Source organism: Sorex araneus, chromosome 1 (genome assembly GCF_027595985.1).
Source record: "Sorex araneus isolate mSorAra2 chromosome 1, mSorAra2.pri, whole genome shotgun sequence".
In the NCBI taxonomy this organism is placed as follows: Eukaryota; Metazoa; Chordata; class Mammalia; order Eulipotyphla; family Soricidae; genus Sorex; species Sorex araneus.
This window is the reverse complement of record NC_073302.1, coordinates 149,234,512-149,247,548: the sequence shown is the minus strand read 5'-3', so window position 1 is coordinate 149,247,548 and position 13,037 is coordinate 149,234,512. Positions and strand designations below refer to the sequence as shown.

The 13,037-nt window shown below is 41.9% G+C and overlaps 1 protein-coding gene across 5 annotated transcripts in view; it reads right to left on the bottom strand.

Moving 5' to 3' along the window:
• BDP1 (B double prime 1, subunit of RNA polymerase III transcription initiation factor IIIB) overlaps positions 1-13,037 on the bottom strand; it is an 83,014-nt gene that overhangs the window by 50,687 nt on the left and 19,290 nt on the right. For 4 of the 5 annotated variants that reach the window (XR_008629395.1, XR_008629393.1, XM_055133996.1 and 1 more), the window contains exons 10-13: positions 11,109-11,387; positions 7,752-7,893; positions 6,248-6,406; positions 2,217-2,376 (exon numbers count right to left, since the gene is read on the bottom strand). Coding sequence is in view for 3 of the 5 variants with exons in the window: in XM_055133996.1 (XP_054989971.1) it covers positions 2,217-2,376; positions 6,248-6,406; positions 7,752-7,893; positions 11,109-11,387 (740 nt within the window). In the remaining 2 variants the exon portion in view is untranslated. The remainder of the gene's footprint in view (positions 1-2,216; positions 2,377-6,247; positions 6,407-7,751; positions 7,894-11,108; positions 11,388-13,037) is intronic. The other variant, XM_055134003.1, reaches the window with a different exon arrangement.

Sequence of the window (13,037 nt, the reverse complement as noted above, 5' to 3'; positions counted from 1 at the left end):
AAAAGCAAAAAAAAAAAAAAAAAAGAAGTGTCTTAATTCTAAATTCAGATAAAAATATTATAAAACATCTCATACGTTACTGACAGAAGTACAAATTGGTATTAGCCTTGGGTATGCTGGTGAGGGGTGTGGTGCTGGAATTATGTGCGAAGGACACCATCACTAACAATACTGTAAATCATAGAACCTCAATCAATAAAAGTTTTTTTTAATTGATATACCTTTTCCAGAAAACCTTTTGCTAATATGAATTAAGAGCTTTATTTTCATGAAGACTGGAGTGACAGTACAGGGGTTAAGGCACTTGCTTGACCCCAGTTTGGATGTGGTCCTTTGAGCAGTGCCAAGAGTGATCCCTGTAAGCTATGAGCACCACAAGATGTGCCCCTGTCCCGACAATCACCTCCCAAAAAATGTACCAACGATTTGAACAACAATCATGGCAGAGAAATGTCACATGCAAGGCAAGTCTCTTACCTACCCCCTGTACTATTCCTGGCCCTACCAATTTTTTTGAATTTAAATAATGTAATAATTTATGATTAAACTATAATCATACAAGATTATAACTATCACATAATAAGGTACTATAACACCGTCGTTCTGTTGTTCATTGATTTGCTTGAGCAGGCACCAGTAACGTCTCCACTGTAGACTTGTTACTATTTTTGGCATATCAAATATGCCACAGATATTGAGCTTGCCAGGCTCTGCTGTGCAGGTGGGGCTGGAGCAATAGCACAGCAGGTAGGGTGTTTGCCTTGCACATGGCCGACCCGGGTTCGATTCCTCAGCCCGACGAGCTATTGAGAATATCCTGCCCACGTGTAATAAGGTACCTCACTTAAATAGGAAAAAATAAACAGGGACATTTTTTTTTTCCTTTCGCTTTTGGGTCACACCCGGCGACGCACAGGGGTTACTCCTGGCTCATGCACTCAGCAATTACTCCTGGTGGTGTTCGGGGACCATATGGGATGCTGAGAATCAAACCCAGGTTGGCCACGTGCAAGGCAAACACCCTACCTGCTGTGCTATCAATCCAGCCCTAAACAGGCACTTTTAAAAAGTACTTTATCAGGGCCAGGGCAAAAGTACAGTGAGGAGGGCATTTGCCTTACACAGACAGTAGCACTGTAAGCAATATGGTACCCTAAGCACTGCCAGCAGTGATCCCTGAGTGCATAGCCAGGAGTAAACCCTGAACACTGCTGGGTGTGGCCCCAAAACCAAAAATAATAATAATATTACAATTAAATAAATAGTACATTATCAAAAGCAAATAAAAAAGTTATCAAAGATATAAAGAAACTGAAAACTTTCTTTCTGGCTCTTAGTAATAGATTCATTTTTTAGGCTGATATGGTAAATAGCAAAGCATGTGTCAGGTGGGCCTCCACAACAATAAAAAAATGGTTACCCTTCTTTTTTTTTTTTTTTTTTTTTTTTGGGTTTTGGGTCACCCCTGGCGATGCACAGGGGTTACTCCTGGCTCTGCACTCAGGAATTACTCCTGGCGGTGCTCAGGGGACCATATGGGATGCTTGGATTTGAACCCGGGTCGGCCATGTGCAAGGCAAACGCCCTACCCGCTATGCTATTCACTCCAGCCCCCAAATGGTTACCCTTTTTGACTGTCAGTTCAATCATGCAAAACTGGAACCAGAAAAGTACTCAAAATCCTCTGCTCCATTAATCCTATCACCTCCAAAATTTTACTCACTACCTATTTTCCTAGCAAAGTCCTAATTACAAAAATATTTTAAATAAAAAATCTAAATATCCACAATTAGAGAAGTTATTAGTAGGTAATTTGATATTAACAACCTCAGATAACCAAAGATCAACTAACCCCAAGAAACCCTAAGTGAGAAACAATAAATTTAGGCTAACACAATAGGAAACGAAGAAGCAGCTGAAAGGGCAGGAGCACGTGGCTTGCATACATGAAACCTTGAATTCCATCCCTGCACCAGTGGTGCCCCAAACACTGCCAGGCACCAGTCACACTGTGTCACTGAGTACCGAACCATCTGGCCTGGCTCATCCAGTATTGATGGCAAGGCTCAGGATCCCACAGGAAGTCTAAAAATAATTTTAATGACCAAATAAAAACACTACAAAAACCTTTGCCTAAATGCAACTTAAGATATTCTTATTCCTAGTTACTCAGGGGGAAAGTAATATAAATTTCCATAAAGCATCTTATTCCATACCTTTTCAACGGAAGTTTCTGGATGCAAACTCTTGCTCTCTGCAAGTGTTTTGCTTTGTGTAAGAACTGGTTTCTTCCCAACTGCCCTTGATAAATTGGGTTTAGGTCTCTGGAGTCGTCCTCTCACTTTGGGTTTAACATTTTCTACTTGATCAGCTTCCCTAAAAAAATTAACATTATTTTAATATACAGATATCTTCATTTAAAATTTTTAAAAACCTATTCATGAATTCAATTCCTGGCACTACAATATAATATATATAAACATTCAGAGACAGTTAAAAACATCTTTAAACTTACAATAACAAAGAAAATTGGTAAAGAAGAGTGTGTGGTGAGGAGATAACTTAGCTTGTTCAATCAGGTGTTTAAAAAATCCTAAGCTGGAGCTGGAGCACCCGACAGCAGGTAGGGCACTTGCCTTGCACACGGTCTCCTGGAGTTTGACCCCAGCACTCCATAAGGTTCCCAGAACCCTTGAGGAGTGATCCTTGAGCACAAAGCCAGAAGTAGGCCCAGTCTTAAACATAAATAATCAAGAGTTATACTGAAATATGGGCAAAGATAGCACAAGAGAAAATGAAGAAGACTACAAAATACCCATGATGTATTATACAATAAAGGTAGCATTTCAAAACAGTGAGTGTTAAGATGAAATAAAAGTTAACTTCTTTGGGCTGGAGCAACAGTACAGCAGCTAGGGCTTTTGCCTTGCACCTGTTAGTGCAATTGGACCCAAGTTCAATTCCCCACATTCCATATAGTCCCCCTAGCACTACCAGGAGTAGTTTCTGAATGGTGAGCCAGCAATAACCCGAGTATTGCTGGGTGTGACCCAAAAAGCAAATATAGAAAAATGAAAACTAACTTTTTTTTCTACTGTAGGGTCACACTCAGAGTGCTCAATAACTACTGCCAGTTCAAAGTTCAGAGATCATTCCTAGTGGTCTTCAAAAGATGGTGCAAAGCCAGGGAACAAACCCAGGCCTCCTGCATGCAAAGCATGTGCTCCCCAAAATAAAATATTTTGGCTCAAAATAAAATAACTTATCTCACTAACCCAAAATAAAATACTTAAGAATATTAAATGATGATGAAAATAAAATGAAATTGGGCCAGAGAGATAGTACAGCAGGTAGGGGGTTTGCCTTGCATGTGGCCAACCACGTTCAATCCCTGGGACCCTAGGTCCTCTGAGCACCACCACTGGTTACCCCTTAGCAACACTACGTGTGGCCTAAAAAACAAAAACAAAATGAAATAAAATAATCTACAATCCTTAAACTGTATTATCTATCCCAAATAAACCAGTGGCAGAAATGAAACTGTGAAGACAACAGAGACGATTTATTTCCCTTAGAACTCTGAGATGGAAAAAGTCTTTCTAAAATTTGATTAAAAGTTCACAAGCCATAATAGCAAAAATATTTCAGAAATGTGATCACAAAATTCAAAAGTGTAACAGCTCCATTTGTTGGTAACAGAGATAGGTACTCTTTCAGTGCTGGTGAAAATTTAAATTAGTGTAACTACAGACAGCTAGTTAAAATTCTCACCAGCATCGTAAGAGTACATGTCCCCATAGCTGGATTCTGTGGACAAGGATATGGTTCAGTGACAGAGCACATGTTCTGTATTTGTGAGGCCCTTGATTTGACCCCTGACAGCACCCCTGGTGGTGCTTAGAGATTGAACCTGGGTCAGCCACATGCAAGGCAAGTGCCCTACCTGCTGTATTATTGCTCTGAAAGTCTGATTTTCTATATAAACATGCTTTATTCAAAGTAAATAAGAATTTGTAAAATCATCACTTTTAAAGCCCATACGAGAATAAAAAAAATCAAATATTTTGAGATATTTCTTGAGAAGGACATTCCTGTACTGCCTTTATTCTGTTTGTTTAAAGATAATAGTAACTATCAACATACTAGAAAAAAATAATCATCCCCTTAAAGTCACAAATATTGAATTTACTACTGAGAATAATAGCATAAAAGAACTCAAACTAAGTTATAGTACAATCTACCTCTAAGAGCAAATATTTAGGCTTCAAATCATTTCACAGGGCTAAATGGGTAGCACAGAGGACTGAACAAACATCTTGCACAAGAGCCCAGGGGTTCAATCTTCCCAGCAGTACCATGACACCATGGTACCATGACAAGTGTGGCAAAAATTAAAAGAGAGAAAGAGAGAAAGAAAGAAAGAAAGAAAGAAAGAAAGAAAGAAAGAAAGAAAGAAAGAAAGAAAGAAAGAAAGAAAGAAAGAAAGAAAGAAAGAAAGAAAGAAATTCATTTTGTTACTCCCCTTTGCTAAAATGTCAGTATTTTTTTTATTTGGTTTTTGAGCCACACCTGGCAGTGCTCAGGGATTCCTCCTGACTCTGCACTCAGGGATAAATCCTGGCAGGCTCAGGGGACCATGCAGGGTGCCAGAAATGGAATTCAGGGTGGCCACATGCTAGGTGAACGCCGTATCTGCTATACTATCACTCTGGTACCTAAACATCATCATTATTACACATCAGATATGAAAGAGAATCTTTCTGTAATGAAATCGTAATTAAAAAAAAAAACCCTTCAGCAGCCTGAGGGTGCCTTCAGGCTTCCTGAGACCCCAAAATTGCCGCTATGCCTTTGGTCAGACCCCAACAACTTAGAACCAAGTTTACCAAGAAATTAAATGGCCAAAATTTAGGTATGTGGGAGCCACTCCCACAAACCACCTCTGGCTCAGCTATACAAGCTCATTTATTGGCCTTATTTCAGAGACCCATAGAAAAAATCTCAAAAGAGATCAAAAGCCGCGGTTAATCTCAGACCCGCACGTGGCTGAACAGACCGGGGTATATGGTAGGAGGGTAGGTTGGTCTATGCCCACCCAAGCAGAGCCCCAAGCAGCTGCTTGCTTCCACAATCCAAAATTGCCAATATACCTCCAGCCTGACTCCACTGTCTCAGGACAGACCTCAGCAAGATAAAATCTGTTGAAAATTCTGGTATGTGGGTTTTGTGACTGAAATCTCCAGGCTTTCTCGGGGTCGGGATGGGCTACCTGCCCCCACCTCCCTATACTTCTGGAAGCCTCAGCAGTCACATCCACACCCCAAAGTTGCCACCCAACTGAAAAGCTACTCCAGTCTTACCATCCCTTTAAAAATACCAAATGCCCTGAACAAACACCATGACCTCTTAGCACCTGTATTGCAAACCATAATGTACAAAACGAAAAGGAGAGAGAGAGAGAGGGAGAGAGCAAGAAGGAAAGTGCCTCCCACAGAGGGAGGCTGGCAGTGGTGTGGGGGGGGACACTGAGGGATGATGGCAGGGAAACAGGGGACATTGGTGGTGGGGAAATGGGGGACAATGGTGGAGCGGTGGGTACTGGATCATTGTAGATTGAAACCCAATTATGAACTGCTTTGTAATGGGCTATCTCTCAGATCCAAATAAAAAAATTTTTTCTTTAAAAAAATAATGTGGAGTTCATGCCCAACTCAATCAGCTTAATCAATGGCTGAATAAATAGCAGTACTCCTACATTTAAAAAAAAAAACCTTGAGGTACACCAGGTAAAAAGTGGTTGGAGATCCTGCACGGGAAGGGAGATGCGTGCTGAAAGCAGACTAGAATCTGAACACAATGGCCACTCAATACCCCTATTGCAAACCACAACAACCAATTGGAGAGAGAGATCAAAAGGGAATACCCTGCCACAGAGGCAGGGTGGGGTGGGGGGGAGATGGGATTGGGGGGTGGGTGGGATACTGGGTTTATTGGTGGTGGAGAATGGGCACTGGTGGAGGGATGGGTTTGCGAACATTGTGTGAGGGAAAAACAAGCTCAAAAATGTGTAAATCTGTATCTGTACCCTCATGGTGATTCACCAATTAAAGAATTTTAAAAAATCATAAAAAAAACCCTTGATATCACACTCCTAATTAATAACGTAAAGAATCTACATTATAATATTGTTAACATGCCTCAAAGCAGTGGTACCACCATTTATTAAACTACCACGTAGAATACTTACAGAGTTTTACTTTCTACATCCACAGTTCTTTTTTCTGTAGAACTACCCTCAGCAAGGCTGAGCGCACACAAGGCTCCCACATCGATGTCTGGTGGAGGGGAATCTACAGCACATGATTCCAAGGTCTCACCTCTGACTGACGTGGCATCCTGCTGACTACTGAGGAAAAGGACATGTCAGTGGGAAAGAATTCTCAGTGACACTTATCTCTACACACTATGTCAACAATTTTTAAAACTATACAGGACTGGAGCAATAGCACAGTGCGTAGGACATGTGCCTTGCACCTGGCTGACCCGGGTTTGATTCCTCCGTCCCTCTCGGAGAGCCCGGCAAGCTACCGAGAGTATCCCACCTGCACCGCAGAGCCTGGCAAGCTACCTGTGGCATATTCAATATGCCAAAAACAATAACAAGTCTCACAATGGAGACGTTACTGGTGCCTGCTTGAGCATATCGATGAACAACAAAATGACAGTGCTACAGTCCTACATACAGAAATTGGCCAGGGGTGGGGCTGAGTGGCAGCCGAGTGGCAGCCTTGGATCTGACCTTGGCACTGAGTGGCCTTGTAGAGCCACTTACAGTACAGCTTTCATAGACCCCCGGTCTGTATGAACAAACCCAGCTGCAGGAAGGCCCTCATAGAATCCTCCCAGCCCTGAATCAAGATGGTAATGGCAAATACACAAAAACCAACATTTTAGAGGAAAATCCCTCCTATTATGAAAGAATCAAAACAAACATTTTGGCCTACTCTTTAAAAAATAGAGGCCATCTTCAGCAGAGCCTTGGGAGCCTGGGGTGATACCTGGTAATTCTGGGGGGCACAGAGTGTAAGGTACCAAACCCAGGGCCATGCACATATGCTATTACCACTTGAGCAATCTCCCCATCCCTATTTTGGATTTTCCTGTTTTTCTGGACTCTTGCTCCATAATGTTATTAAAAAAAATTAAACCTTCAGAGAAATCAGCAATCACAAATAAACAGGTTTAGGAAAGTGCTCAATAAGTCAAAAAGCGAACAGGAATTCTTTGATTTTATACCCACATCTGATTTGTACATTTCTAGAGCACATGCTACTGTGTTAATCAACATTACATAAATCAGGGAGGCATGTTTCAACAAGTATATTCTAGTAAACACAGGACTACAGAACACAGTTCTATACACAGAGAGAAACCCAACAAATACAAACAGAACTGGAAAGAGAAACAGACAAATTCACATAGTTGGAGATTTCAACCTCCTTTCTTAGGAACTGATAAAGATATAAATAAGGCTTATAAAGATTTGGGGCTGGAGTGATAGCACAGTGGGTAGGGTGTTTGCCTTGCACGCGACCAACCCGGGTTCAAATCCCAGCATCCCATATGGTCCCCTGAGCACTGCCAGGGGTGATTCCTGAGTGCATGAGCCAGGAGTGACCCCTGTGCATTGCTGGGTATGACCCAAAAAGCAAAAAAAAAAAAAAAAAGACTTATAAAGATGTGAGAAATACCTTGAAGAAAGAATAGGATCAGTTCTTTTCTCAGCTTTTTCAGTGGAGAAATCGATGTCTTCTGAGTTCTGATTGCAGAAAAGCACATGCTCCTTATTGCCATCATCTTCACTTATCTCAGGCCTTAAAGGCTGACATTTATCTATGAAGACAAAACATTATTCTAAACACTGACAACAGAATAGAAGACAAAAAGATACCTCAAAGTTAAAATGATCTTAAGGAAAAATAATGGTGGGGTTGGAGCAATAGCACAGCAGGTAAGACAACAGAAACCTTTTTTTTTTTTTGCTTTTTGGGTCACACCCAGCAATTTTCAGGGGTTACTCCTGGCTCTGCACTCAGGAATTACTCCTGGCGGTGCTCAGGGGACCATATGGGATGCCAGAGATCAAACCCAGGTTGGACGCATACAGGGCAAACGCCCTACCCACTGTACTATCACTCAGGCCCCAGAAACCTTTTTTTTTTTTTGGCTTTCTGGGTCACACCCAGCAATGCTTAGGGGTTAACTCCTGGCTCTGCACTCAGAAATTACTTCTGCCAGTGCTCAGGGGACCATACGGGATGCCAAGGATTAAATCTGTGTCGGCTGCATAGAGGACAAATGCCCTACCCATTGTACTACCGCTTGGGCCCCAGAAACCCTTTTTAGAAACATGAAAGATTTTATGTAACAGTGGTTCTCCCCACAAATCATAATGTATTCAACATATTTCAGTTACTATATGCAAGGCATAGAACTTTTTTGTATGTTTGTTTTGGTTTGGGATCACACCCAGCAATGCTCAGGGGTTACTACTGGCTCTGCACTCAGGAATCATTCCTGGTGATGCTTATATGGGATGCTGAGGAACAAATCCAGATCAGCTAGGTGCAAGGCCTTATCCACTATTTTATCTTTTAAGCCTCTGAAAGAAACTTTAATCAGCTTACAAATATTTGTGGTTTAATTATCAGATCAAATTTACTTGGAAGTCTAAACTATCTTTATCTTGCTTAATTTTTAAGTGTTTAAATTGACTTGTTTTTTAGGCATTCTTAGACAACTGAAAGTGGACTTGATGATAGTGCTCAAATTTCTTCTGTGTCATAATTAATTACATGGCAGCAGCTATTACGTACACAGAAAGAAAGAAACTACTTCCATCAGCTACATTTTCACATTTAATACTCAAAATGGTCCTCAAAAGGTCTCCAAAAATCTTAAGTGACGTGCTCAAGGATACGCTTTAGCAAATAAAAGAGCTGAAATCGTAGCCAAGGTTCACTTGACCTCAAAGGTTCAATTTTATTTTTTTAAACATACTTTTAAAAGGTAAAGTGAAATTTATCAACTACACAGGTGGGGTGGGGGGTGGGGGGCTGGGGGCAGGGAGGTGGGGGGGAGGTTTACTGTGGTTCTTGGTGGTGGAATATATGTACTGGCGAAGGGATGGGTGTTCGAGCATTATGTAACTGAGACTTAAGCCTGAAAGCTTTGTAACTTTCAACATGGGGATTCAATTAAAAAAATAAATTATAAAAAAAATTAACTAAAAAAAATATATAAACATACTTTTAAGTTTAATCTTTCAGCTTTCGGCCCTTCCTCGACAACTTACTACCCTTGCTATGATGACCAGAGGTCACAGAGCTGGCTCCTGTACTCACTGGGGATGACAAGCATTAGCGCAAACACACTTGATTATGCTACAGCAGACATGGCACACTTTTCACTGGGGCACCAGGGATGACCCACCCCAGTCTCACGGGGACTACAGGCCTACAGGCCATGTGGGGCGGGGCTGGGAATCACAATCCAGCTCATGCCTGCAGAGCAGGTGCTCTACACTGCTGACTACATCCCCACGCTCACCAGCCCAAATTTTTTTTTCTTTATGGGTCACACCTGGCAATGCAGAGGGGTTACTCCTGGCTCTGCACTCAGGAATCACCCCTGGCGGTGCTCAGAGGACCATATGGGATGCTGGAAATCGAACCCGGGTTGGCCGAGTGCAAGGAAAATGTCTTACCCGTTGTGCTATCACTCCAGCCCCACCAATCCAAATCTTTAAACACAAAACCACTCAGTTCAAAATTTTCTATTAACATACAGTATCTTTTTGCTGTTTTTTTTTTTTTTTTTTTGCCAGGAGTAATCCCTGAGTGCAGAGTCAGGAATAAGCCCTGAGCACCTCAGGTTGCCCCCACTGAAAAAAAAAAGAAAAAGAAAAGAGAACAACAAACCTCCAATTAGGGGCTGAATTCAATTCCCAGCATCCCTGAGCAGTGCCCTGAGTGCAGAGCCAGGAGGAACCCCTTGCATTGCCCAAAAATAAAACAAAACAAAAAGACTTGTTCAAATTCTCAGCCTCAGCAACTCTTAAGTACTGTTATGCCTACATTCTAAAGCAGTTGCTCTTTTTTTCCCCCTAAAACATTTATTCCTGGCTTCTACAGACATTAAAGAGCTTATGGTGCCAGAGAGATAATACAGCAGGCAAGACACTTGCCTTGCATGCAGCCAACCAGGGTTCGATCCCTAGCACTTCCAAAAGGTTCCCCCGAGTGCAGAGCCAGGAGTAAGCCCTGAGCACTGCCAAGTATACCCCAAAACCAAACCCTAAAGAACTTATAACAGGTTCACAATGGTTTAGAGAAATACAATGAAAGCCTGTTATTTCATATAGACACAAGCCATGTACACTTAATTATAAGCATGTAACTTCTAATCATTGCTAATGAAAATACAGAGACTGTATTAAGTTTAGAGTCCAGAGAGAAAAGTCTTCTCATTTAACTCTAGAAGTATTTTCCCCCCAACAATAAACCTTCTGCTCTTTATATTAAAATGAAAGGGTTTAGAAAAATGGCTCAACGCGTTGAAAAGACAGAACATGTTTTTCCTATGAGGCCCTCAGACTGAATGGCCAGCACTGTATGTTCCCTTGAGTCTGGAGACAGTAGTCCCAGCACCAACAGGTATGGCTTCAAGACTACACTTAATAATAACAATCAAGTTATGATCAATTTAATATATATGATTTCATTCAATAACATGAATATAAGACCAACTAATCAGTATCACTCAGGGCTACAATCAGAAGGCAAGTCTTCGGTTTTCTCTCCATTTTACTTACCACACGTCTTGTTGAGCAACTATGCCATCCTAAAAAGTGGAAGAAACTAGGGCCAGAATGACAGTACAGCAGGTACGGCATTTGCCTTGCACGCGGCCAACCGGGGTTCGATCCTCGGCACCCCATAGGGTCCCCTTAGCAACGCCAGGAATGATTCCTGAGTGCAGAGCCAAGAGTAACTCCTGAGCATTGCTGGGTTGACCCAAAAAGAAAAAAAAATGTGGAAGAAACTTACCATCCTGTTTCTCTTCTTCAGAAGGCACTGGCTGAGCAGTGGTATTTTCTAATTGATTTTTGACTGCCTGTTTGCCACTTTCATCCCGATTCTTCTTTCTCCTTTTGTTTTGATTTAGGTCTGACTCTGATGTACCCTGTTCCAAATCCTGCTCCGATGATGCTGAAGACTGTTCTTCAATTGTCTGAGCATCTTTCTGAAGTCCTTCTGTGTCTGAAACTTTAGTGCCTACAGACTCATCAGGATCATCACTGACTCCTTCACTGGTAACTTTCTTCGCTGAAAATACAAGAAATATATTTGTAGGATAATGGCCTATAGAAGTATCCCAAAAAGTGGGGATGATAAATATTCTAAGAAATCTGCAAAAAAATGACAAACAGGGGCCAGAGCAATAGTAAAGTAGGGCAGAGTATTTGCCTCGCACACGACCAAGTCAAGTTCAATCCCCCACACCCCATATTGTCCCTCAAGCACGGTCAAGAGTCAAGAGTAACCCCTGAGCATCACTGGGTGTGGTCCAAAGAAACAACAAAAACAACAACAACAAATCTGACAACCTAAAGTGACCAATAGAAAATGATGAAATAAATTATAGAGACTAGAGAGATAGTACAGGGAATAAGGTGCCTCCTTTCCTACCCATTTTTTGATTAGTTTTGATTTTTTGATTAGTTTTGAGAACTTACTCCTGGCTATGCTCGAATTCACTCCTGGCTGAATTTAGGGGACTACAAGCACCCTTTCAATTTTTTTTTTTTTTTATTTTGCTTTTTTGGGTCACACCCAGCGATGCTCAGGGGTTACTCCTGGCTTTGCACTCAGGAATTACTCCTGGCAGTGCTTGGGGGACCATATGGGATGCCGGGGATCGAACCCAGGTCGGCCGCATGCAAGGCAAACGCCCTACCCGCTGTGCTATCGCTCCGGCCCCTCAATTTTTTAATAAGGGTTTTTTGTCGATGTCAAGTTTTGTGAATGCTTTATAAATATATATACATCAGCCCTCTATCAGATGTGTAGTAAGCAAATTGTTTTATACCACTTAGTGGGGTGTCTTTTTATTCTAGTCGTCATTTCTTTTGCAGTATAAAAGTTTCTTATTTTGGGCTGGAGCGATAGCACAGTGGGTAGGGCGTTTGCCTTGCACACGGCCGACCTGGGTTTGATTCCCAGCATCCCATATAGTCCCCTGAGCACTGCCACAGGTACTTACTGATTGCAGAGCCAGGAGTGACCCCTGTGCATCGCCGGGTGTGACCCAAAAAGCAAAAAAAAAAAAAAAAGTTTCTTATTTTAATGTACTCCATTTGCTTTTTGGATGGATTTGGTTCAGCTGGATTTGTTGTAGTTTGGAGGCAACAGCAGCCAACGATGCAGAGAGGTTACCCCTGACCTGTGGCAGTTTCAGGGGACCTGATGTGGTGCTGCGAAATTAATATGGGCCGTCTGCATGCAAGGTATGTGCACTAGCCCACCAAAATAACCCTCACTTATCATAGCTTCTGGTTTTTCTTTTTTAGTTTTTTTCTTTCAACCACATCTAGCTGTGCACAAAGGTAACTCCTGAGCACTACTAGGCAAGGCCCAAGAACAAATACCCACCTACCACCTACCCCAATGAAAAAAACACCAAAAGAGTATATTGCAATGTGTAGCTGCAAGACTCAATGTATACGGTATAGGGAACAAAGTTAATGCAGTATTAATCTGTTAAGAGACAGAGAGCTTAATGATTCCAACCACTAACACCATAGGAGGATTATATAGCATGACCAGAAGCTAATGATCCCTACAATGGCAATCTTTGTAGGGGTGTGGCTCAGGAGGGAAGGGACCTGCTTGGCACAGACACTGCAGCCTACCTACCCCCGGCACTGCCCCTTGAGGCCCTGAGCACCACTTGGTGTGGCCCTCACAATCAACCAA